The 25,698-nt window shown below is 43.9% G+C and overlaps 1 protein-coding gene and 1 long non-coding RNA gene across 7 annotated transcripts in view; one reads left to right on the top strand and one right to left on the bottom strand.

Moving 5' to 3' along the window:
- The window catches only part of Stat3 (signal transducer and activator of transcription 3), a 49,003-nt gene that overhangs the window by 11,838 nt on the left and 11,467 nt on the right, over window positions 1-25,698 (top strand). For 4 of the 6 annotated variants that reach the window (XM_048366970.1, XM_048366968.1, XM_048366969.1 and 1 more), the window contains exons 2-11: window positions 14,930-15,080; window positions 16,205-16,349; window positions 16,900-16,998; window positions 20,545-20,640; window positions 20,757-20,838; window positions 21,165-21,259; window positions 21,414-21,565; window positions 23,734-23,892; window positions 24,053-24,145; window positions 25,604-25,663. In XM_048366970.1, coding sequence (XP_048222927.1) covers window positions 14,953-15,080; window positions 16,205-16,349; window positions 16,900-16,998; window positions 20,545-20,640; window positions 20,757-20,838; window positions 21,165-21,259; window positions 21,414-21,565; window positions 23,734-23,892; window positions 24,053-24,145; window positions 25,604-25,663 — 1,109 coding nt within the window. In that variant the 5' untranslated portion in view covers window positions 14,930-14,952. The remainder of the gene's footprint in view (window positions 1-14,929; window positions 15,081-16,204; window positions 16,350-16,899; window positions 16,999-20,544; window positions 20,641-20,756; window positions 20,839-21,164; window positions 21,260-21,413; window positions 21,566-23,733; window positions 23,893-24,052; window positions 24,146-25,603; window positions 25,664-25,698) is intronic. The other 2 variants (XM_048366967.1, XM_048366966.1) reach the window with 2 other exon arrangements.
- Window positions 1,563-20,205, bottom strand: LOC125366355. Its single transcript, XR_007213827.1, has 3 exons — window positions 20,165-20,205; window positions 13,015-13,027; window positions 1,563-1,709 (listed from the first exon to the last, which is right to left on the bottom strand). It is a non-coding gene; the product is annotated as an uncharacterized LOC125366355 (long non-coding RNA).

Below are 25,698 nucleotides of genomic sequence, written 5' to 3'. Positions count from 1 at the left end.
GGATCTTTTTGTTTGTTTTTGTCAGTCCTGGGGCTTGAACTCAGGGTCTGGGGCTTTTTTCTCAAGGCTAGCATTCTACCATTTGAGCCCCAGCGCCACTTGTGGCTTTTTCTGTTTATGTGGTACTGCAGAATCAACCTAGGGCTTCCTGCATGCAAGGAAAGCACTCTACCACTAAACCACATTCCCAGCCAGAGGCAGGATCTTATGAAGCAGGCCAGGTTGGTCAGCTTCAGCCTCCTGTATTGCTGGGATTACAGATGGAGCCATAACAAATATAATGGTGTTGTATCCTCTTCAGTATCATATGAAATACAAAAATCCCTTTACTGCCCCAAATATCCCTGTTGTTGGGCAGTAAAATATACCTTAAATCAGATACAAAACCAGTCATGAGAAAATAGAGGAGCCACATCTTGGAAGTTTGAATTTTGGAGTCTTTATTGGGATGCTGTTGGTCTGCAGGCTGGCCAATTACAAAAACCTGTAGCCCGGAACAGAGCGTGCACCAAGCTTTTAAAGACCAAGGTCACATGTTGGGTGGGGACCAAGCTTCAGCAAAGCATTACACATAAATACAGCATAGGGAGTACAGATCCCCCTGGGGCTAAACTACTCTATATCTTCATATTTCCCTAAGCCAGCCCTCCTGGCTCTACCCCTTGAGCCAGGGACCTGCAATTCAAAAGATGGCTTGTCTCCTAGGCCTCGGAGCTGGAGGACAGCCCCCCATCTCCTGGCTAGGCTCCAGGATGTCTGTGAAACCAACAGCCCCGTCCCGCCACACCCTCCCCCCCCCCACCTGCCCTGGCAAGGGATGGCTGTGACTCAGTTTCCGCATTACACTGTGATATAATTGTAATCATACAGTAGCCCTTTTTGGATCTTCTTCCTCTTAGCAATATGAATTTCAAGTTCCTCCATGTCTCTGTGGTTTGGTAGCTCATTTCTTTCCATTGCTAAGATCTTTCAAAAATATACTCCATTGTATGACTTTGCCACAGGGTGTATTTCTGTCCACCTGAAGGAAATATTGGTTGTTTACAAGCTTTGGCAATTATGAATAAAATTGATTGTTGTTTTAATTTGCAGTTTCCAAGTGGCATTTGATGCTGAAAAGATTTCAGCATCTTTTCTTGGGCTTCTTTATTATCTAGATTCTCTTTAGGGAAGTGTCTGTTCATATCTTCAACTCAGGTTTAATTTGTGTTTTTTGTTTTGTTTTGTTTTGCTTATTTTCCTTTTGTAATTATTGACTCATTTATTTTATGCTGGTACTGAGTCTTGAACCCAGGGCCTGAGTGCTACTCCTTAACCAGCATTATGGGCATGAGCCATCTTTTATTTATTTATTTATTTATTTTTGGCCAGTCCTAGGCCATGAACTCAGGGCCTGAGCACTGTCCCTGGCTTCTTTTTTGCTCAAGGCTAGCACTCTGCCACTTGAGCCACAGCGCCACTTCTGGCCATTTTCTGTATATGTGGTGCTGAGGAATCGAACCCAGGGCCTCATGTATACGAGGCAAGCACTCTTGCCACTAGGCCATATTCCCAGCCCCATCTTTCTTTTATTTTTGAGGTAGGGTCTCATTGAATAGCCCAGGCCCACCTGGAACTCCTGATCCTCCTGCCTCAGCCTCCCAAGTGCTAGAATTATATATGTGGGCCACTGTGTCTAAGATTACTTGTTTGCTTATTGTTCAGGAACTCTTTATTTATTTATTTTTGCCAGTCCTGGGCCTTGGATTCAGGGCCTGAGCACTATCCCTGGCTTCTTTTTGCTCAAGGCTAGCACTCTGCCACTTGAGCCACAGCTTTACTACCAGCTTTTTAGTAGTTGGTTGGAGACAATGGATTTTTGCTTGGGCTGGCTTTGAACTGTGATCCTCAGATTTCAGCTTCCTGAGTAGCCAGGATAACAGGCATGGCCCTTTCTGTGTTTTACACACACACACACACACACACACACACACACACACACAGATACACAGACACCCCACTTTTTTCTTCAGTTCCAGTCATATATGCTAGGCAAGCACTGTGTGACTAAACTACACTCCCAGCCCTATATTTAATTATTTCTCCATAAAACTATTTTCTTCTTTTGTGGTGCTAGGACTTCATGCACACTAGGCAAGTGCTCTACTACTGAGCGACATCCCTTAGCCTTCCCCTTTAAAACTTTTAAACCACACAAAATTTTCTCTTGAAATTCAATTGCATGTAGAAACAAACACAGGGGTGCTTGTGGTTTGTGTACTGGGGACAAGGAAGTGAAATACCCTATCAAGTAATTGCATAATTTTCACCTTTAAACTTTCTTGTATTTATAAAGCTGGCCATCGGGCCACAGTCCTGAATATAGACGTGTGTGTGTGTGTGTGTGTGTGTGTGTGAACTCACATACATGTGTACCTGTCCACATGCACAGGCACCAGTTCTGGGGCATGAATGCAGGGCCTGGGCACCGTCCCTGAACCTTTTTGCATGAACTCAGGGCCTGGGCACTGTCCCTGAGCCTTTTTGCTCAAGGGTAGTGCTCTACCACTTGAATGGCAGCTCCACTTGTGGCTTTTTTGGTGGTTAACTGGAGATGAGAAGTATCCTGGGCTTTTCTTTCCAGCCTGGCTTCCTCAGATCTCAGCTTCCTAAGTAGCTAGGATTATAGGCATGAGCACCAGCATCTGGCTGTGTAGAACAATCTTTCTGCCCTTACATGTAAATCCTGGGGGCTGGGGATATAGCTTAGTGGCAAGAGTGCCTGCCTCGGATACATGTAAATCCTGGGTGAAGTATTTTGGTTCTCTTTCAGATCTAAGCTTTTTTTTTTTTTTTTTTTTTTTTTTTTTTTGCCAGTCCTGGGCCTTGGACTCAGGGCCTGAGCACTGTCCCTGGCTTCTTTTTTGCTCAAGGCTAGCACTCTGCCACTTGGGCCGCAGCGCCACTTCTGGCCATTTTCTGTATATGTGGTGATGGGGAATCGAACCGAGGGCTTCATGTATACGAGGCAAGTGCTCTTGCCACTGTTGTGCCAAGTCGCAAGACCACCACCAAGAAGACCACCAAGACTCAGACATTTCCGAAATGCAAAAGCAAGGCAAGGCTTTATTTAAGCGAGCTGCAACTCGTGCCTCGTCCTACCCACCGACACAGCGGAGGTTAGGAGGAAGGCCCGAGCTGTGATTACACAGGGCTTATAAAGGTAAAGAACAAGGTTACAACAATCAGCTGTTCAAGCAAGCAAGATTAGGACACAGGTACAAATCTGATTGGCTCAGGGTTCGATTCTAAAATGGGGTTCACGTGGTAAAATGGGGTTCACGTGGTAAAGTGGGGCCTGACTTCAAAGTCTGGCACTTCAGCCACTAGGCCATATCCCCAGCCCAGATCTAAGAATTTTTGAGCATAGGTGTATTGGAATAGAGGAAAAAAAAATTTCCAGTGCTGGAAATCAAACCCAGGCTCTCAACATATGCTAGGTTTGGACTTTACCATTGAGCCACATCCATAACCCAACCACCAAGAAATAATCTTTTGAGGGAGGAGAATTACTATTTCTAAAGCTATTCCTAATGGGCCCTCTATAATCAGTCCTTCCTTCCTTCCTTCTTTCCTTTCTTCCTTCTTTCACTTCTTTGAAATTCCTGGGGCTTGAACTCAGGGCCTGGGCACTGTCCCTGAGCTTCTTTTGCTTGATCCACAGCACCACTAATAGCCTTTTCTGTTTATGTGGTACTGAGGAATTGAACCCAGGGCTTCATGCATGCTAGGCAAGCACACTACCACTAAGCCACATTCCTAGCCCTGGTTTTCCTTCTGTCTCACTGACTCTTAGTAGCCTTCCTGTCATCCTCCCTTCTCTGACCTCAAAGGTTGAAGTGCCTCGGGCCCCTCTTTCTGAGGCTCTCTTATCTTTTTTCCACATTCTTCAGAGGTTATCTGAGCCTTGATCTTGGCCTTTGACTCTGAAGATGCTAACTACTTTGTTGGTCAAGTGTATTTCTCAAGCCCCCAGGCTCTTAGCTCTCTGGCTTTCCTGACTTTTTCTCTCAGGCACTTTGTAGATTCCTCTTGTTTATTTTGTCCAACACTGAAAGTCTTCAACTTTCTCTCTTCTGGCCTGAGCCTCTCTCCCAGTCTTTACTTCCTCCGTCTCCCACATGTCTATTTGTGTTCAGGCCTGGTGGCTTCCACTGCTACCGTTTTCTCATATCCATTTATTTCACCCTTCCTGACTTCTCTTTCCCCTCTATGTTAGACTGGGTACCCTGAAACTACCCTTGTACAAAAGATCTGAGCTATCAAGGAAAATGTGGAAATCTTCAGAGAGAAAAAAAACAGCAAACCGGTATTCATCAAAAGAAGGAATAGAAACCATTCTGTGACAGCGAGGGTATGAGTGTGGCATTTAATGATGCCTCATCATCCGGGAGTTTGGTTCACAAGCACTCTAAACAGAAGATAAGGCCTTGGCCTTGGTGAGGACCAAGACTTGAGAGTCTCCTAAGAGAAACCTCAGCATAGAAGTCTCCCTCTGAAACACTTAAATTCCTACTGTTTGGGGCTCTAGAAACTTCCATGGGAGAGATTTTAACAGAAGAAAGTAGTGTTTCACTTAGGACTCAGAACAAACATTTCTTCCAACCTTGGAGACTACCCAGTTTGCCCACGTGACTTATCTCTAGTTTATCACAAGGAATCTTTACTGTTCTTCTCAGGAATAGTCATTATCTTCCTAGTTTACTGTTGGTTTGGTTGTTCTGCACATGGACAGAGACTACCTGTGCTGCTCACCATCTCTACCTAGTCCTTGCTTGGGTCTCTTTTGGATGAATAGGTAAATGGGTGAATGAGTTAAAGATGAAGGAAATTCTTCTTGAATGAAGATAAAATAAATTATGCTAATTATTTTCAAGTTTATTTTGATATTAAACATTTTACATGATGTATATTATATAATATCATATAAATATATACATATATATTTTTTTCTGGTACTAGGATTTGAACTCTGTTCATGCTTGCTTGGCTGGTGCTTTACACTTGAGCCATACCTCCAGCCCAGCTTTTTTGATTATTTGGAAGATGGAATCTCACAGAATTTTCTGTTTTGGCTTTGAACTTGTATCCTCTATAGCTGAGCCTTCTGACTAGCTAGGATTATAAGCATGAGCTACTGACAACTGATTTGAAAACAATTTTAATTTTTATCTAAGTAATATAAACAACTTAAAACTCAAATATTGAAATGCTTATATTGAAAAGAACAATCTCCTGTCCTTCCCATTTCATTTTTTTTGTTTCCTCTGTTAATTTTTTCCGAACTGAAGATTGAACCCAACACCTTGAATATGCTAGGTAAGCATGCTACCACTGATTATAGACTCAGCCATTCATTCATTCATTCATTTGTTTACAAGATCACATTGTGAAGTCCAGTCTGGTCTAGAGCTCACTATGTGATCCAGGCAGGCTTTGACTTTGAAAGCCCTGTATCTCAGCCTTCTGACAACTAGATTAGGAGCATATGTACCACACTCAACTTGTTTTATCTGGGATAGGTTCTCACAAAGTTGTCCAAGCTGTCTCAGCCTCCCCAGCAGCTAGGAAGACAGGTGTGAGCCACCATGCTAGGCTCATGTAACTTTTTCCTGGTATTTAGTTTCCTATTTCTATGTAATATGTTTATACTATAAACCAATTTATATGTTTTATTTATTTATTTATTTATTTATTTATTGCCAGTCCTGGGGTTTGAACTCTGAGCTTTGGTTGTTATCCCTGAGCTCAAAGCTAGCACTCTACCACTTGAACCATAGCGCCATTTCTGGCTTTTTCTATATATGTGGGGCTGAGGAATCAAACCCAGGGCTTCATGTATACGAGGCGAGCACTTTACCACTAGGCCATATTCCCAGCCCCTGGCTTTTTTTGTAATTAATTGAAGGTAAGAGTCTCATGGACTGGGCTGGGCTGTCTTCAAACTTCAATCCTCAGATCTCAGTCTCCTGAGCAGTTAGGATTACAGGAGCCACTGGTACCTGACATTATTACATTTTTATATTATGATTGGTGAAGATTTACTTCTTACAACCACTGTGCCATCCTTTTCTCTTAATCTGTTATAACTTGTAGTCTGTGAGTAGGGTGCATTTAATTTTGATTAAGTAAATACTGTTCAAGTATAAACCAAGTTTTATACTATGAGTAGGTTCCTTTTGTTGGCAGTAGTAGGGTTTGACTCAGGGTCTTATACTTGCTAGGCAGAAACTCTATCGCTTGAGCCACACCTTTCAATCCTTTTTGCTTTAGTTATTTTTAAACTTCTCTTGTAGCTGAGATCACAGTGCATAGCACTAAGCCTAACTTTAGGTAGTAAAGATAATGCCTCAAGGGCTAGGGATATAGCCTAGCGGCAAGAGTGCCTGCCTCGGATACAGGAGGCCCTAGGTTCGATTCCCCAGCACCACATATACAGAAAACGGCCAGAAGTGGCGCTGTGGCTCAAGTGGCAGAGTGCTAGCCTTGAGCGTTCCAGCCAGGGACAGTGCTCAGACCCTGAGTCCAAGGCCCAGGACTGGCAAAAAAAAAAAAAAGATAATGCCTCAAAAGGTTTCTTCAAGGAATAGCCTTGAACTACCAATCCCTGAACTCTGCTTTACATATAAGTAGCATTATAGTGTGAGATTCTGTGTCCCTTTTCAAATGAAAATATATGTGTTTCCTGGAATTAAATTTTTTTGGGGTGGATGTTGGTCATGGGGCTTGAATTCAGGGCCTGGGCACTGACCCTAAGCTCTTTTGCTCTAGCACTCTACCACTTTGAGCCACAGCTTCACTTCTGGTTTTCTGGTGGTTAATTAGAGATAAGAGTCTCACAGAGTTTCCTGCCCAGGCAGGCTTCAAATCGTGATCCTCAGATCTCAGCCTCCTGAGTAGCTTGGATTACAGGAGTGAACTACCAGTGGCCTGCAATTTTTTTATTTGTAAAAAAAACCACAATTGTTTACTTTACTTATACCTATTGCTGACTTTCCCCAAATGTTCTACCAGGTCTCTTAAGAGCTTAGAAGTCAAAATTAAATAATGGAACATTAGTAATCTACTACTTATAATTTTCTTGATGACCTTCATCCTTCCTACCCCTCCTGTCCTCCATACTCCCTACTCCAGGCCTGCCAAACTCCGGATCAAGCTGGGCTCCACCTGCTGTTTTTCTCTTCCTGGCTCTGCTGCCTTGTTTGCTGAAGCACATAATCTAGAAACACACCATTGAGAAAAGATGCATGGGAAGTAAATGTTTTGAATTGTTAGGTAGCTAAAATATCTTTGTTCTCTTTTTATACTTCAGTGATCATTTGAGTAGGCACTGACTGAGTCATTTGCTCAAAATCTGAAAGGCATTCTTGGCTTGGAATCCTTCAGTGTTTGTGTTCTTGCCAGTCTAGTGCTGGTTTGATTTCTGAGCCTCTGTAAGAGACGTGCTACTTTTCTGGGAAAGCTTGTCCAAATGTTTTTGTTTCCACTGTTCTGAAGTATCATAGCATGTACCCCAGTGCAGATTTATTTTCATTTATTGGACTAGGTATAAGATGGCACCCTTATGATCAGAAAGGGAAATTCTTATTTCTTTGGTAATTCTGTCCTAGTCATTTTTTTCCCTTTTGTTTTCTGGGATTCCCCTTGGTCTGATAATGGATCTTCTGGACAGCTTTCCTCAAAATCTGAGATTTGTTTTTGTTTTTGCACTGTACTTAAGCTCTTGCTTGTCTGTTTTGCTCATGTTAGTGCCTGGTGCTCTACCACTTGAGCCATGTCTAAAATCCATATTTTTTTTCTAGTTAATTGGATATGAGAGTCTCATGGATTTGTTACTCAGACTGGCTTTGAACCTTGATCCTTAGATCTCAGCCTCCTGAGTAGTTAGGGAGAGATGATTATATGCAACTATTATGCCATTTTATAGAAAGGACTTGATTTGAGCATCCTCAGATTTTGGTGACCACTGGAGGGGGCACGTTTCAGGAACTGATCCCCTGAAAATACTGAAGGAAAATATTGTATTACATATCTGGGCACTTTATTACACACTGGAGGATGATGAGTACTTATAAAGAAAAACCTAGCATGCTGAGATGTGCTATTCTAAATAGATTGATGTAGGGGGACATTTGTGAGGAAGTGGCCATTTGCCTAGTTAGGTGGAACTAAGAGCAAGTGCAAAAGGCCTGGGACAGAAATGGACAGTGTATGTTGCAGGGGCTAGAAGGAGATAGGAATAAGAAGGGAGAGAGGGCTGGGAATATGGCCTAGTGGCAAGAGTGCTTGCTTCCTATACATGAAGCCCTGGGTTCGATTCCCCAGCACCACATATATAGAAAATGGCCAGAAGGGGCGCTGTAGCTCAAGTGGCAGAGTGCTAGCCTTGAGCAAAAGGAAGCCAGGGACAGTGCTCAGGCCCTGAGTCCAAGGCCCAGGACTGGCCAAAAAAAAAAAAAAAAAAAAAAAGAAGAAGAAGAAGAAGAAGGGAGAGAGAGCTGCAGGGGAGGAGGTTAGAGGCATCTGGGGGCAGGATGGGTTATACATCCTAAGAGTCTGGATTCTTATCTGAGAGGTGTTAAGCAGAGGAATAGGGCTCTGGCTTACACTTAGAAAGGATCTGCATTGCAGGGAATGGACTGTGGACAGGCAAGGATGAAGACATCAAGGCAGCAGCTGTCTAGGAAGAGATGTTGCTTAAGGTAGCAGAGGATTGGCTAGAACTCCCCCCCCCCCCTTTTCTAGGCACAGTTCAAAGGCAGAGTCAGCAGGACTTGTTAATGGACTGGAGCTCAGGGTAGGGAGGAAACAGGAGGAGGAGGAAAGACAGGTTGAACTTATGGGAGAATAGAGTTGTCATTTGTTAAAACAGGGAATAGTGGAGAGAGCTGGCTGGAAGAAGATTTTTTTTTTTTTTTGGGTGCTATTATGGGACTTGAATTTGGGGCCTGATGTCCTTGCTTGGCTTTTTCTTTTCTTTTATTTTTTTTGCCCGTCCTGGGCCTTGGACTCAGGGCCTGAGCACTGTCCCTGGCTTCTTTTTGTTCAAGGCTAGCACTCTGCCACTTGAGCCACAGCGCCACTTCTGGCCATTTTCTGTATATGTGGTGCTGGGGAATCAAACCCAGGGCCTCATGTATATGAGGCAGGCACTCTTGCCACTAGGCCATATCCCCAGCCCCTTGCTTGGCTTTTTCACTCATGACTTGCTCTGTACCATTTGGGCCACACCTCCGGTATAGCTTTTTTTTTTTTTTTCTCCTTCTAGTCCTGGCCTTGGTCTCAGGGCCTGAGCACTGTTCCTGGCTTCTTTTTGCTCAAGGCAAAAAGCACTGTACCACTTGAGCCACAGCGCCACTTCTGGCCGTTTTCTATATATGTGGTGCTGAGGAATCAAACCCAGGGCTTCATTATATATGAGGCAAGCACTCTTGCCACTAGGCCATATTCCCAGCCCCTGGTATAGCTTTTTTTGTGCCTGGTCTAGACCTCTGTCCTCATGATCTCTGCTTCCTGTACAGCTAGGATTACAGGCGTTAGCCACCATGCTCAGCCATAGATAACATTTGAAAGAGCAAGATTGGATGAATCATTTAGAAAGTATGTAGTGAAAAGAGGAGGTTTACTATTAAAATAGTTTTATTAGCAGACTCTTTTTCTTTAAAATTATGCCTCACTTTTCCATGGAAGTCAAATCTAAAACTACATTCCATCATCATTAAGTTGGGGAGAAAAATGTAAATTACCACGTGCCGGCTGCTCATACTTGTAATCTTAGCTGTTCAGGATTCTGAGATCTGAAGATTGCAGTGTGAAGCCAGCCCAGGCAGGAAAGTCCATGAGACTCCTATCTTTAATTAGCCAGCCAAAGGCCAGAAGTGGAGCTGTGGCTCAAGTGGTAGAGCACTAGCCTTGAAAGGAAAGAGGGGGGGCAGTGGGAGACAATCCTCAGGAATAGTTGCCCAGGCCTTGAGTTCAAGCCCCAGGATGGCACCTAAAGGAAAAAAAGTTTAAGTCAACCTTAAATGTAGGGTAAGCATCTTATTATACTTACTGATTCTGTGGGCAGGAACTTAGGTAGGCACAGCAGGATGGCTTTTCTTTACTCTCTGATAGCTGGGGCCTTGGCTGGGAAAACATGAACATCAGGAGGCGCAAGCATCACTGGGGTTTTCTTCACTCGCATAGCCAGTGCTCGGGCTGAGGTAAGTCAGAGGCGCTGTGCTGGTGGAGGGGAGAGGATGAGGCATGCTAGAGCCCGGCTCTTCAGTCCTCCTGGATTTCCCGGGACTGCAGAGTGCTTGTGATTCCCATGGTGGAGACAGGTGGTGCTGTTAGAAGGAAGGCCTGCTTGAGGGCCTGCAGCAGGAAGGAGCTTGGTGACTTTGAGGAGCTGAAAGACCAACAGAATGGCTGCCAGGAGCTTAGCAGATGGCAGCTAAGAGTGAGAAGTAAGGCCAGCTAAGAGATCAGTCACGTTAACAACACAAACATTGAGTGCTGGCTGTGTCCTAAGAGCGGTGTATGCTTTAACTCAATTAATTAGTGATCCTGTAAGTGTAGTTTCTTTCCTGCCCATACTTTTTTTTTTTTCCTCTGCTGGTCCTGGGGCTTGAACTCAGGGCCTGGGTGTTGTTCCTGAGCATTTTTGGTTTTTGCTCAAGGCTAGGACTCTGCTACTTGAGCCACGCCTCCACTTCTGGCTTTTTGGTAGTACTTGGAAATAAGTGTCTCATAGACTTTTCTGCCAGGGCTGGCTTTGAACTGTGATCCCCAGATCTCAGCCTCCTGAGTGGCTAGGATTATATATAGTCATGAGCCGGTACTAGGCTCACAAATATCTTTTTTAAGGACTAGATTCGCTAGGTGTTGGTGGCTCATATGTGTAATCCTAGATACTCAGGAGGCTGAGATCTGAGGATTGTGATTCAAAGCCAACATGGGCAGGAAAGTCTTTTTTTTTAAATTTATTTATTGTCAAGGGGATGTACAGAGGGGTTACAGTTACATACGTAAGGTTCAGTGAGTACATTTCTCTTGTCATACATTTTACCCCCTCCCTCATTTTTCTCCCACCTTCCCAGTCTCCCAGTCCTGTTCCTCCCTCCGCTCCCCCACCGCCTCCCCACTCTTGTCTCCAATTAATCACCAGAAAACAAAAAGTGGCTCTGTGGCTCAAAGTAATAGAGTGCTAATAACCTTGAGCAAAAGAGCTCAGAGACAGTGCTCAGGCCCCAAGTTCAAGCCCCATGACCCCCCAAAAAGGGATTCGTTTCTATAGAAATGAATGCACGTTATTTGTCACTTGATGCTTTTGCGTTAGTCTCTTGAGCCTTTTCTGAAAGCGAAGAGGAGCGGTACACTCTATTTAAAATACAGGCCTTTCTGAGATGAAGTGTGGATAGCATCCCAAAGAGGCTGGTGGTACACGGCAGGGTGGAACAGCAATGCTCTTTAGATCACTTTCTAAAGGATCTCAGTGTCACTTTCGGAATTACTTTTAGATCACTTTCTGTTGTGGATGGCTGTGCACACCTGCTTGTGTCCTCTTTTCACCTCCCCCCCATCCTGTTGCAAATCCACTGGTGCATACATGTGAGATCAGAAGTTCTGTGAAGTCATGTATTCTTTTTGAAAGTGGCCCCTGTGTTTCCCAGCATATCCCTTGGTTTCTTTAGATGATAGATGACATATACAAATGAGAGCTGTGACCTTGAACACACATTTTTAGTGATCCTTACCAGACAATGGCTATTTGCCTTATGACTGCATTGGTTACCCACCAAGGGGCTGTGAAATCCCTGGTTTGAAAGGTCTTGGAAGGTCCAAGAAAGGTCTTGGTGACGTGCTCTGTCACTTTCCTTTTTCTTTTTCCTTTTCCTTTTCTCTCCAGTTATAGAAAATAGTACCACATTTTATTTCCCCTTATGCATTAGAGTGAATGATATTCCAGGGTAAGTCTAGTAAATATTTTGAGGAATAAGTACCTTCTGCCACTGTATGGAGGGGCTTCCGGTTTCTCCTAGGCGCTCAGGTTGGCACTTGGTACTCAAATTGTTATGCAAATCACCCTGGTGTTCTGGGATTCATTGAAGTGGTTATTAACCACAAGGTTAGAATTATTGGGTAGATAAGAAATACTTTAGAGACTAGAGGCATGGCTCAAATGATAGAATGCTTGCCTAGCAAATGTGAACCCAAGTTCAAGCCCTAATACTACCACCAAAATAACAATGGTGATGATGACGATAGTAATAATAATATCAGGTGTTCTTTACATGAAGTTTGTTGGAGTTTTGTTGTTCTTTATTTTTGCAGTGCTAGGGATTGAACCCAGGTGTTGTGGTTGCTAAGCAAGCACTCTACCAACTGAGCTGTATCCACGGCACCTCCATTAACTCATAATTTGAAGAAACAAACCCCCACAAAAACCAGAATTTTATTGGAGTTGTGGATTAGCTCAGTGGAAGAGCACTTGCCTGGCAAGTGCAAGGCCCTGAGTTTGGTCCTCAGCTCTGAGAAGAAAAACAAAACAACAAAACAGAATTTAAGTTGTGAAATAACTGGGTTCTCTAAGACTTTTTCCAGTAAAACAGCTTGTCATCGCTTAAGCATATTCTATTCTTGTGAAGGGTGTTTGGTTTGATTGCTTTGTGGCTGTTGTTAATTAAATATGACTTGTAACTAAGCAGCCTACAACGCCCTCACTACACTATTTGACACAGCCATTCTAGTCTGTGTAACCCAAAAGCCCACGACTTCCTTGGAAATACCACCCTTTCTTTGGTTTTAATTGAGAATAATTTTACCTTGATATAAGATTGTGTCACAGTATTATGATGGTTAGACTAAGAGATAAAATGTAAGGTCAGTCATTCTTGGTGCCTTAATTATGGGGAAAGCTACGAGCTGGCCTCTAGCTTAAGAAATGGCATACTTTTTTGTTTCCTCTGTCCTCAGACTTCAATTCAGGACCTGTGCTCTGTCCCTGAGCTGCTTTTGCTCAAGGCCACAGCTCCATTTCCAGCTTTTTTGGTAATTTATCAGAGATAAGAATGTCATGGACTTTCTTGCTCAGGCTGGCTTTTAACTGTGATCCTCAAATCTCAACTTCCTGAGTAGCTAGGATTACAGGTATGAGCCACCAGCATCCAGCTAAGCGCAATTTTTATGTTACTAACAATCCATCATTCCCAATTAAAATATTCAAATAGCAACAACAGAACAAACCTCCTCAAAGTTAGGGACTAGAAATAAATCAGGGTTTGATGACTTAATTTAAAAAAATGTAATGTTAGTTTAAAAATAGAAATATTGCCATATGCAGTGGCTCACACCCTTAATCCTAGCTACTCCAGGAGTCTGAGATCTGAGGATTGTGGTTTTAAGTCAGTCTGGGAAAGGAAAGGCTGTGAGTCTCAGAGAATTAACCACCAAAAACTGGAAGTGCAGCTGTGGCTCAAGTAGTAGAATGCTAGCCTTGAACAAAAAAGGCTCAGGGACAGCATCCAGGCCCTGAGTTCTAACCCCAGGACTGGCACACACACACAAAATCTGAAGAGAATTGTGCATGTCCTATTTTAATGTTCACCTACAACTGAGCAGGTGTACTAGAATGCCATTTTATGATTATAACTTGGACCTTCAGGGAGTAGAATGGTCTGTATTTGTATCCAAGACATACAACTAAATAGCCTCTTTGTGTGTGGGGTGTGTGTGTTGGTACTAGGGCTTGAACTCAGAGCTTCACACTCTGATTTGCTCCTGGATGGCACTCTACCATCTGAGCCATACCACTACTTCTAGCTTTTTGTTGATTGGTTTAAAGTAAGAGTCTCTTGGCTTTGTTTGCCTGGGCTGGCTTCGAACCATGATCCTCTGATCTCAGCCTCCTGCATAGATAGGATTACAGACAAGACCACTGGTGCCCGTCTTATGAGCTAGATTTTTAACTTTACCATACTGTGACTATTGCTGGAGAGACCTACTGGCTGTTGGTTTCTGGTTTTATTTCAGCTAGCATTTCATATACACCTACTACTTCTTAGTCTTTGGCTCTTACTGGTAGATATATTTAGATCTTAAGATGATTTATGTAGGCATTTCCATGGCTCAGACTATGCAGAAAGAGGACTGAAAGTGACTAGACCCGTTTCTCATAGTTGACCATTTTCCTGGAATATACATGAACCTGGGGACAACTCGTATACCTGGAGCTATTTTTGGTCTCAGTATAGTTTACAGTTCACCTGAAAAGTCAGACATTATGATGCATACCCGTATTCCTAGCACTTGAGAAGTCAAGGTAGGAAGATTGTAGATTTGGGTCCAGTTGTAACTATATATCCATACCTGACTCCAGAAAACAAAAACAAGGGCTGGGGGCATGGCTTAATTGGTGGTGTACCTGTCTGGGTGATTGCTCTATGTTCACACACACACACACACACACGTGGAATGAAAAGAAAGGAACTGACATTTGTTGAGCCTCTGTTGTGTGCTGTATGCTCAGTGGGGCCATTAGAAATATCGTTTCAGTTGTTCTGAGTGGTGGAAGTTATGACTTTTTTTTTTTTCAGTACTAGGAGTTGAATTCAGGGCTCCCTGCTAACTAAGCAATAGAGGAAATGAAAATCTGGAACTTAAGGAATTTTTCTAGTTTTCTAGAACTGGGCATCATGCCTATTTGCCTCCCCAGTTTCAAAAAAGCTATGATGTTTCAGAGGCAGGGATTGTCAATGTGTATATATTGTTCAAAACGGGGGTGTGGGGGGGGGGAAACGGGGAACATGCAGGATCCTTCTCAAGGATCTGTGTTGGGTAGATCATCTGTTTCCAGATTGTTTGCCTCTTATTAGACTTGTAATCATACCAACACGTTGTTTTACAGTTCGGTTCCCTGATTCCAGCAGGATGGCCCAATGGAATCAGCTGCAGCAGCTCGATACACGGTACCTGGAGCAACTTCATCAGCTGTACAGTGACAGCTTCCCCATGGAGCTGCGGCAGTTTCTAGCACCTTGGATTGAGAGTCAAGACTGGTAAATCCTTCTCGGGAAATTCCCTATAATGTTAAACTTTGGTTTGAATCAAGAGACACGATCAGCTAGGTACTGGTGGCTCATGCCAGACCCTGAGTTCAAGCCCTGTATAGGCGCGCACACACACACACACACACACACACACACACACACACACACACACACACACACACACACACACACACACACAGAGAGAGAGAGAGAAAATCTGTTCTGGTTTCATGCTTTTCTACCCATGTCATAAAAGAAGTATAAGAGATGGGAAAAAGAGATCAAGGGATAAAAGATTGAGGGCTAACCTTGGTGGTAGATGTTTTGAAGGTTCACTTGGGAAGCTCTTCTGATGCTTGGGGGATTCTGACACTCGAAAGATATGGTGGAAATACTTTTTACCGGCCGAATCCATCTCAGAATTTTTTGGTCTGTATGTATAGTTCCCCTTTAATTAAGGGAAAGAGATGCAGGTGAGAGAAAGATTCCTTTCATAGAGGAAGTAGGGGAAACTATTTCTTTCATTTGAATGTATTCAGATCCACCTATTAATTTAGGCTTAGTTCAAGCCTATGTTAATATGACCTAGTTTTTCCTGATTTGATTTCACCCTGATTTGGTGAAGAGCCAAGGAGGTGATTCAGAGATGATGGAGATAGCCTCCCAGGCTAGGATTGCTTAATGTGCATTTATTTGTACTAATAATCTGGCCACAGAGTTGGCAGAGAATGTCAGTCAAAACAGTGTCAGTCTTATTTTGTTCAACTATTTTGTATACATAGACTATGAGAATGGCCACTAATATCTGGAATTCTAGTTAATGATTATGACAATGTCATTTATTGTTGCTGAGCAGTGGCCAGTGGCCACTGGGGTGGTGTACACCAACAATCAGTGAGGCAGGAAGATCATGAGTTCGAGACCAGCCAGGGCTAATGAAAATAATTTAAAAAAGGAAAAAAAAATGTCTTTCCCAGGCTGGCTTCAAACTGTGATCCTCAGACATCAGCATCTTGATTTGTTAGGATTATAAGTGTGAGCCACTAGCGCCTAGCTTGATAGTGGGGTGTGTGTGTGTGTGTGTAGTGTGTGTGAATGTGAATGTAGGTTTCAGAAGCATTTTCTTTTCACAGGGCATATGCAGCCAGCAAAGAGTCACATGCCACATTGGTGTTCCATAATCTCCTGGGTGAGATAGACCAGCAGTATAGCCGCTTCCTTCAAGAGTCCAATGTTCTCTACCAGCACAACCTGCGGAGAATCAAGCAGTTTCTCCAGGTGGGATGAAGAGCAGAGTGGGAGCCCCTGGCCCTGCAGAGCAGAATGTTAGCTTTCTTTCCTGGAAGTACTTATTTCCTCATTTGACTAAATAATGGGTACTTGCCCTTGAGCATGGTTATCAGAATTCAGTTCTCATGTCATAGTTAAAAAAGTAATAAAGTGACTGCTGTAATGCTAATTATCTTGTGTTAGCATGTCATTAACACCTACTCCTCACAGGAAGATAGCTCTGAGTTTTAAATGCTAAAGATTTGACCATAAATTGAATACTCCTGAACAAAGTCAGCCACCTTCCTCCCTGTAAGACTAGGATAATCCATTGTCCCAACCCTCAGCCAACTGTACTTCTTCTCTTCCTTGTAATCCCCTCTCTTTTCTTCCCTCTTCCTCCTCCCCTGGTTTCAGCCAGGCTTTGAGGCCTCTGTAGTTTTGTGTAGTGTATGTAAGGCTTTATCTAGGCTCCACAGAAATTAGTGTTAAGTTGGTGATGTTTCTTCCATTTCTCAGTCTGCTGCAGCTTTTTACTGATTTTCTCTCCAACTTACAGAGCAGGTACCTTGAAAAGCCAATGGAGATTGCCCGGATCGTTGCCAGGTGTCTATGGGAAGAGTCTCGCCTTCTCCAGACAGCAGCAACTGCAGCCCAGGTGAGACCTGAGAACAAAGTACTAGACTGGGAGAAAAGCAAGCCAAACAACTGTGTAGTACAATAATATAATATAGGAATTGATTATTATTTTTTCTTGTCAGTTGTGGGGCTTTATTATTTATTTATTTATTTATTTTTTTGACCAGTCATGGGCCTTGGACTCAGGGCCTGAGCACTGTCCCTGGCTTCTTCCAGCTCAAGGCTAGCACTCTGCCACCTGAGCCACAGCGCCCCTTCTGGCCGTTTTCCATATATGTGGTGCTGGGGAATCGAACTGAGAGCTTCATGTGTAGGAGGCCAAGCGCTCTTGCCACTAGGCCATATTCCCAGCCCTATTTTAAAAAAAAAATTTATTGTCAAACTGGTGTACAGAGAGGTTACAGTTTCATATGTTAGGCATTGGATACATTTCTTGTACTATTTGTTACCTCCTCCCTCATTCCCCCCTCCCCCTCCCCCTTCTCCCCCCTCCCCCTTCTCCCCCCCCCCCATTAGTTGTTCAGTTCATTTACACCAGACAGTTTTGCAAGTAGTTGTGGGGCTTTAACTCAGGGCCTGGGCTCTGTCCCTAGCCTCTTTGTGCTCAAGGCTAGCACTCCACCACTTGAGCCACAGCACCACTTCCAGCTTTTTCTGAGTAGCTTATTGGTAAGATAGGAATTTCATGACCTTTCCTGCCTGGGCTGGCTACAAACCACAGTCCTCAAATCTTGGTAGCTAGGACTACAGGTGTGAGCCACCAGTGCCTGATTCTTCTTGTTTTTAAATTTTGGTATAAAATATATATCTTAAAATATAGCATTTTTAAACTACTTTTTAGGTGTGTATGTGCTATTTCTGGGGCTTGAACTCAGGACCTGAGCACTATTCCTGAGCTTTATCTAGCATTCTACCTCTTCAGCCACAGCTCCACTTCTGGCTTTTTGCTAGTTAAATGGAGATATGAATCTCAGGGACTTTTCTGGCCTGCCTGACTTCAAACCTCAGCCCTGGGCTGGGGATATGGCCTAGTGGCGAGAGAGCTTGCCTCGTATACATGAGGCCCTGGGTTCGATTCCCCAGCACCACATATACAGAAAACGGCCAGAAGTGGCGCTGTGGCTCAAGTGGCAGAGTGCTAGCCTTGAGCAAAAAGAAGCCAGGGACAGTGCTCAGGCCCTGAGTCCAAGCCCCAGGACTGGCCAAAAAAAAAACAAAAAACTTCAGCCCTTAGAGTTCAGTCTCCTGAGTGGCTGGGATTACAAGTGTGAGCCACCAGCACCCAACTCCCCTAGTGAAGTCTTTACAAAGATATTAGAGTCAGGCTTCTGTAGGTGATAAGTTAGTCACTTCATTTTCGCCTTTTAAGTGCAGTACCAGTTGAGAAATAGAGATGGGCGCCCAGAACTGATGATGGTAGCATCTGTATGGTTGGTAGAACTAGACTGGAAGCATGGCTTGAGCTGTAAGCATAGGTCCTTTTTTTTTTTTTTTTTTTTTTGCCAGTCCTGGGGCTTCCGCCAGGGCCTGAGCACTGTCCCTGGCTTTTTTTTTTTTTTTTGCTCAAGGCTAACACTCTGCCACTTGAGCCACAGCACCAATTCTGGCCTTTTTGTGTATATATATGTGGTGCTGAGGAATCAAACCCAGGGCTTCATGTGTACGAGGCATGCACTCTTGCCACGAGGCCATATTCCCAGCCCCAGCACCAGTACTTTTTGAGCCTGTCTTCTGAGGTAGGAGTTGAGGTTGCCTCTGCAGGCATACCCATGGTGCTTTCATATGGAGTTGTACTCAGCTCCTTCTTTGCAGCCAGTACAAAGATGGAAGTTTCTAGAATTGCTCCTGTCCCAGACATGCTCTGAAAGACCACAGAGAAGAAAGGAGAGCACTAGCTTCAGGGCTGGGCTCTTTTCAGATGTCTTTGCATAGTCTTTTTCACATTCTTGCCAAAGAAATGAGTCACTTCTACCACAGGGAGAGAAAGTAAAGATGGGGGACTGGTACTCCTAGATTTCTAAGACGTGCGTATTCTATGGTTGGATAAACATGGGTAATGAGAAGAATGGTTTCTTCTAACACTGGCAAGTTCAGACCTATTTTGGAGTCTTCTGGTAGTGGCAGATAGAATAGACTGGACATGAGAGAGATAGATGAGAAGTTGAGAAATTGGTTTGGTGGGGCCTAAACTGAGAGCCCAGGACAGGAGATCTTTGGAGAGATTACAAGGTAGAGGTTGGGAAGGTTGGTGACTCAGTGTGAAATCAAGGGAGCAATCAGATGCCTGAGGTTTCCAGCTTGGACAACTGAGTTGATAACAACTTTCCTAGCTTTCAGTTCTGCCCCATCAGTTGCTCCCTTTGTCCTGGAGCCCTCTACGCTGTCTTGTTCTCTATAGCTTGTACTTGGCTCCTCTGTCACAAGTTGTTTGATTAGTTACATGGGTTACTTGGTCTTTGCAAACTGCTAACTATTCCTCCTACCCTGGGAGAGTATCTGTGGATATAGAATTTCATCCCTGGGGCAAGAATTTTTGTTTTGTTTTGTTTCATGATAATACATTTTACACCATGTTAAATAGGTACTAGTATCAGCTATCATCAGTTGTTCTGCATTTGTTTCTTTTTTGTGATATCAGGGACACACTATACCACTGAGTTACACTCCCCGCCTGTCTGAATTTATTGGTTGGTTTGTTTATTTTTGTGGTATTGAGGTTTGAATCCAGAGCCTCATGCTTGCTGGGCAGGCACCATTGAGCCATGACTCCAGTCCTGATTCTGACTTTTTCTTTTGTGCCAGAACTGGGGCTTGAACTCAGGGTCTGGGCACTGTCCCCTAGCATTTTCACTCAAGTCTAACATTCTAACACCGCAACCACTTCCAGCTTTTTGCTGGTTAATTGGAGAGAGGAGTCTTACAGACTTTGCTGGCAGCTCTGGCTTTGAACTGTGATTTTCATATTCTAGCCTCCTGAATAGGATTACAGGCATGAGCCATTGGTGCCCAGCTCGGAAATTTTTTTTTGACATACTTACTACGAGCTATTTGATGGCAGGAGCTATGTCTTAACATGTGGATTCCTACTTCAATACAGAGAATGGGTTTCTAGGACCTGTGTGTCAAAATCCAGTGGCACAGGTTTAACAATGTGAGGGTTTTCTTCTCTTTTCTTTTTTTATTACCTGTCATGGGCCTTGAACTCAGGGCCTGGGTGCTGTCCCTGAGCTTCTTTGGCTCAAGGCTAGCATTCTACCACTTGAGCCACACTGCCACTTCCATTTTCTGAGTAGCTTATTGGAGATAAGAGTTTCATGGACTTTCTGCCCAGGCTGGCTTTGAACTGCAGTCCTCAGATCTCGGCCTCCTGAGTAGCTAGAATTACAGGCATGAGCCACCAGCGCCTGGCCAATGTGAGGGTTTGCATGCATCACACACCACCTGCTGCACCACTGTTTCTCCTCCCCTCCCAATGCAGTGACATCACCAGCCAAGCAAGGTGGGATGGATACCGTACAAGGGTCTCTCTTGCCATTCATGTATGTGTTAATCTTGTCTTTCACAGCAAGGGGGCCAACCTAACCACCCTACGGCTGCTGTGGTGACAGAGAAGCAGCAGATGCTGGAGCAGCACCTGCAGGATGTCCGGAAGCGTGTACAGGTAAAGTCGAGCTCAGCCCCAAGTCCTGAGTGCACCGTTTCATTCTCATAAACTCTTTCCCTCTCCCCAAGGAAACCTCTTTTCACTTCTGTTTTTGGTTGGTTTGCTTTAAACAGGATCTAGAACAGAAAATGAAAGTGGTAGAGAATCTCCAGGATGACTTTGATTTCAACTATAAAACCCTCAAGAGTCAAGGAGGCAAGTGAATATTAGATACATTAAAATCTCCCATAGAAAGTGAGTTTGTGTTATTGACTTTAAAGACTTTTCAACTCTGTGTTTAGTCTTTGTTGGCAGGAGTTTAGGGGCTTCTGAAACTTCATGGTTAATGAAACTTGTCTTTTTAAAATTCTGAGATGGGTTTCTTTACTATGTAACCCAGGCAGGCCTTGAACTTGCCATCCTCCTGCCTCAACCTCTCAAATAACTGGGGTTACAGGCATGCTTCACTACAGTGGGCCCCTGAAGCCTTTAGAAGGCTGAGAGGATTCCCTCTGGTCAAAGAGCCTTTCCTCCCTCCACAGACATGCAGGACCTGAATGGAAACAACCAGTCCGTGACGAGACAGAAGATGCAGCAGCTGGAACAGATGCTCACGGCCCTGGACCAGATGCGGAGAGTAAGCGCCTTGGACAGCTTCCCCTGCTATCAGGCACCTCTCGTGACACAACTTGACTGGTTTCTAATAAGTTCCTTCTCTGGAACTGACTAAGGAATGTGGTTAGAGACTGCGTGGGGAAATGTTTTCTGACTTTGTTTTGGTTTCCAACCAGAGCATTGTGAGTGAGCTGGCAGGGCTTTTGTCAGCCATGGAGTACGTGCAGAAAACTCTCACTGATGAAGAGCTGGCTGACTGGAAGCGGCGGCAGCAGATCGCATGCATTGGAGGCCCTCCCAACATCTGCCTGGATCGTCTTGAAAACTGGTAAGACACAGAAGGAACACCTTTCTTTTTCTTCTGGAGAGCTGTGACAGTCATCATGGTCGTAGTCATCAATCTGGTACCATTGCTTTCTCTGTTTTTAAAAAATTTTGGTGGTGGTTGGGCGTCAGCATGCCAGGCAAAGTGCTTGCTCTACCATGCAGCTATATATCCAGCTTGAACCTGGTTCCAATTGGTACTATATCTTTAAAGTGGGAGTGTTTACATATTCAAACTTAGTCTAAAAGTTAGTGTTTTTACTTTATTTGGACAACTTTTAAATAAAAATATACTAGGTTTGGGGCTGGGGATATGGCCTAGTGGCAAGAGTGCCTGCCTTGGATACACGAGGCCCTAGGTTCGATTCCCCAGCACCACATATACAGAAAACGGCCAGAAGCGGCACTGTGGCTCAAGTGGCAGAGTGCTAGCCTTGAGCGGGAAGAAGCCAGGGACAGTGTTCAGGCCCTGAGTCCAAGGCCCGGGACTGGCCAAAAAAAAAAAAAAAAATATATATATATATATATATATATATACTAGGTTGGAGGCGTAGCTTACTAGCCAATAAGTAAAAATTGTCAGATACTGAATTTGAGTCCTGGTCTTGGACCCATCCCCCTTCTCCCACCCCCTACTCCCCCAAATAAACCAACCTTTGGCCAGGTGCCAGTGGTTCCCTTCCGTCATTCTAGCTACTCAAGAGGCTGAGATCTGAGGATCATGGTTTGAAGCCAGCCTGGGCAAGAATGTCTGTGAGATTCTTATCTTCAATTAATCATCAAAAAAGCTGGAGGTAGAGCTGTGGCTCATGTCGTAGAGTACTAACCTTGAGCACAAAAAGCTCAAGGATAATGCCCAGGCCTTGTGTTTAAGCCCCAGTACAGGCACAAAATGTGTGTGTGTGTGTGTGTGCGTGCACGTGCGTGTGTGCATCTGTACTTATGTTAGTGTATTTTAAATATATTTTAATTTAGCCAGGTGCTGGTGACTTATGCCTGTAATCCTAGCTTCTCAGGAGACTCAAACCAAAGGATTGAAATTCAGAGCCAGACTAGGCAGACAAATCTGTGAGGCTGACATCAAAAGGGTTCATAGCCATCATGTGGTTCACCCCATTCTCTTCTGGTGGACAGACACTGAGGCCCACCACGGTAAAGAGGAGGGGCGAGGCTTACATAGGTAATGAGCATGGGCTTAGGCCATCCAGCCTGGAGTTTCCCAGTATCACATGTGGTACATGGATAAGATAGGGTGAGGAAAATGGAAACAAATTGCCTCTTTCATCTCCATATGTGCTTGAGGGCTTTTCCAGGCAGTGACAACTCCATTCATGCCTCCTGACTTTTTTTTTTGCCAGTCCTGGGGTGTGAACTTTGGGCCTAGACACTGTCTCTAAGCTTCTTTTTTTTTTTTTTTTTTTTGGTCAGTTATGGGGCTTGAATTCAGAGCCTAATCACTTTCCCTGAGCCTCTTTGTACTTAAGGCTAGCCCTCTGCCACTTGAGCCACAGCACCAGTTCTGGGTTTTCTTTTGTGAGTAGTTCACTGGAGATAAGAATCTCATGGGGACTTTTCTGCCTGCACTGACTTCTAACTGCTGTTCTCAGATCTCAGCCTCCAGAGTAGCTAGGATTATAGGTGTGAGCCACCTGTGCTGGCTTTGAGCTTCTTTTGCTCAAGGTAAGCACTCTACTACTTGAGCCAAAGCGCCACTTCCAGCCTTTTTGAGTAGTTTATTGGAAATAAGAGTCCCATGGACTTCCTGCCTGGCTGGCTTCAAACTGTGATCCTCAGATCTCAGCCTCCTGAGTAGCTAGGGTTACAGGTATGAGACACCAGCACCAGCTTTAGAAGGTCCCTCCTTCCTTCCCTCCTTCCCTCCCTCCCTCCCTCCCTCCCTCCCTTCCTTTCTTCCTTCTTTCCTTTCTTCTCTCTCCTTCTTTTTTCCTTTTTTTTGTTTTTGTTGTTTTGTTTTGAGTCAGGGTTTTACCATGTAGCCCAGGCTGGTCTAGAACTTGTGATCTTCCTGTCTCAGCCTCCTGAATGCTGTGATTATAAGCATATGCCACCGTGCCCAGGCTGGGGACTTCTTAGTGGTATTGATACTTTCCTCTTCTCTACTTCACCTGTGTACACTCAAGTAACTGATACCTTTCTGATTTTTCTTGGCAGGATAACGTCATTAGCTGAATCTCAACTTCAGACCCGCCAACAAATTAAGAAGCTAGAGGAGTTGCAGCAAAAGGTCTCTTATAAAGGGGACCCCATTGTGCAGCACCGGCCAATGCTGGAGGAGAGGATTGTGGAGCTATTTCGAAACTTAATGAAAAGGTGACTCAGAATTCTCATCTTCTTTTCCGCATCCAAAAGGTGAAATAAAAAAATAAATAAAATCATGCCCTAAATCGAAAGACTGGTGGACTTCAAGGGAACAAGACAAAGACTAGTCACCATGGCAGCAATGTGACACTGTTCTTCTTCTCCCTTCCAGTGCCTTTGTAGTTGAACGGCAGCCCTGCATGCCCATGCATCCCGACCGGCCCTTAGTCATCAAAACCGGGGTCCAGTTCACCACTAAAGTCAGGTGGGCCACTGTGCTTGCATTTGGAGGGAGCTTTTCTTTAGGAACATTCTTAAATCCAGAGAAGAGTCGGTGACCAAGGTTGTTCTTTTGTTGTTGTCATGTATGTGTTATCTTTTAGGCTGAGTCTTGCTATGTTGTTCAGGCTGGTCTTGAACGCATAACTCAAATGATCCTTCTATCTCTCAGTTCTCTTGTATAGCTGAAACTCTAGGCATGTTCTACCATGTCTGGTTCCAGGGTTCTTCTTGGTATCAGCTGGCTTGTTGAGTCTCATGTCAAAAACAAAGCTGGGTACAGTCAGGTCTTTCGTTTTTCTTTGATTACAGGGGCTGGGTGGCTCAAACCTATAACCCTAGCTATTCGGGAGGCTGAGATCTGAGGATCACAGTTTGAAGCCAGTCTGGTCAACAAAGTCCATGAGACTTTTATCTCCAATAAACCACCAAAAAGCCAGAAGTGAAGTTGTGGCTCAAGTGGTAGAATGCCAGCCTTGAATAAAAGAGCTAAAGGACACTGCCCAGGCCCCAAGTTCAAGCCCTAGTACTGGCACATACCCACACAAAAGCTGGGGGTACATTCCTGTGATGACAGACTAAACCAGTAAACCATAGTTTCTCCTTTGCTTCCAAAGGGGACAAAATAATGCTGTGCACTTTTGGTTCTAATTCTTCCTTGAGGATCTAAAGGGAAGAGTAGGTTTAGTGATGGGCTAGCCATGAGGCCCTAGCTAGCCCATGGGCTAGGTATAGAGGGTTTCCCCTTGTGGGGTAAAATTTCCCTCCTTGGAAACTTAGTATGGTGCTGAGTTTCACGTTTAATAGAAAGAATAGCAGCTGCAGAGTGTGTTATTGCTATATATTTTATTTGGTAGTTTTTGCTTTGTTTTTGTGAATTTCATATAGCTCCATTTGTAGGCTTTTTTTTGTTTAATTTTTTTTTTTTTTGTCTGAAGGAGCTTACTTGGGCTGGATGGAGGAGGTATTTAGGAGGTATTTGGGATTATGGTTTATTCAGCTCTTAGAAATGAAGCAGGCTAAAAAAAAAAAAATGAAGCAGGCTTTTTACTACTTGAGCCATGCTTCCAGCTGAATTTTACTTCTTTGGCTGGTTCTAGGGCTTGAACTCTGGGCCTGGACACTGTCTTTGAGCATTTTGTTGTTGTTGTTGTAGTTGTTTTGTTTTTGTGCTCAATGCTAGCACTCTGCCACTTTGAGCCACAGCACCATTTCCATTTTTTTTTGGTAGTTACTTGGAGATAAGAGCTTCACAGACTTACTTTCCTGCACAGGCTGGCTTCAAACCACGATCCTCAGATCTCAGCCTCCTGAGTAGCTAGAATTACAGGCATGAACCACTAGTGTCCAGTGAATTTTACGTTGTTTTTGTTTTTTAACTAGAGCTTATGGGAAAAGCTTCTTGACTCTTTTTTAAAACTGGATTTTTTTTTTTTTAAACTAGGTTGCTGGTCAAATTCCCTGAGTTGAATTATCAGCTTAAAATTAAAGTGTGCATTGATAAGTAAGTATTCCTAAGCCTGGCTCTTTTTTTTTTTC

Source organism: Perognathus longimembris, chromosome 17 (genome assembly GCF_023159225.1).
Source record: "Perognathus longimembris pacificus isolate PPM17 chromosome 17, ASM2315922v1, whole genome shotgun sequence".
Taxonomy (NCBI): Eukaryota; Metazoa; Chordata; class Mammalia; order Rodentia; family Heteromyidae; genus Perognathus; species Perognathus longimembris.
Note: the sequence above shows the minus strand (reverse complement) of the source record. Positions and strands in the feature narration are given on the sequence as shown.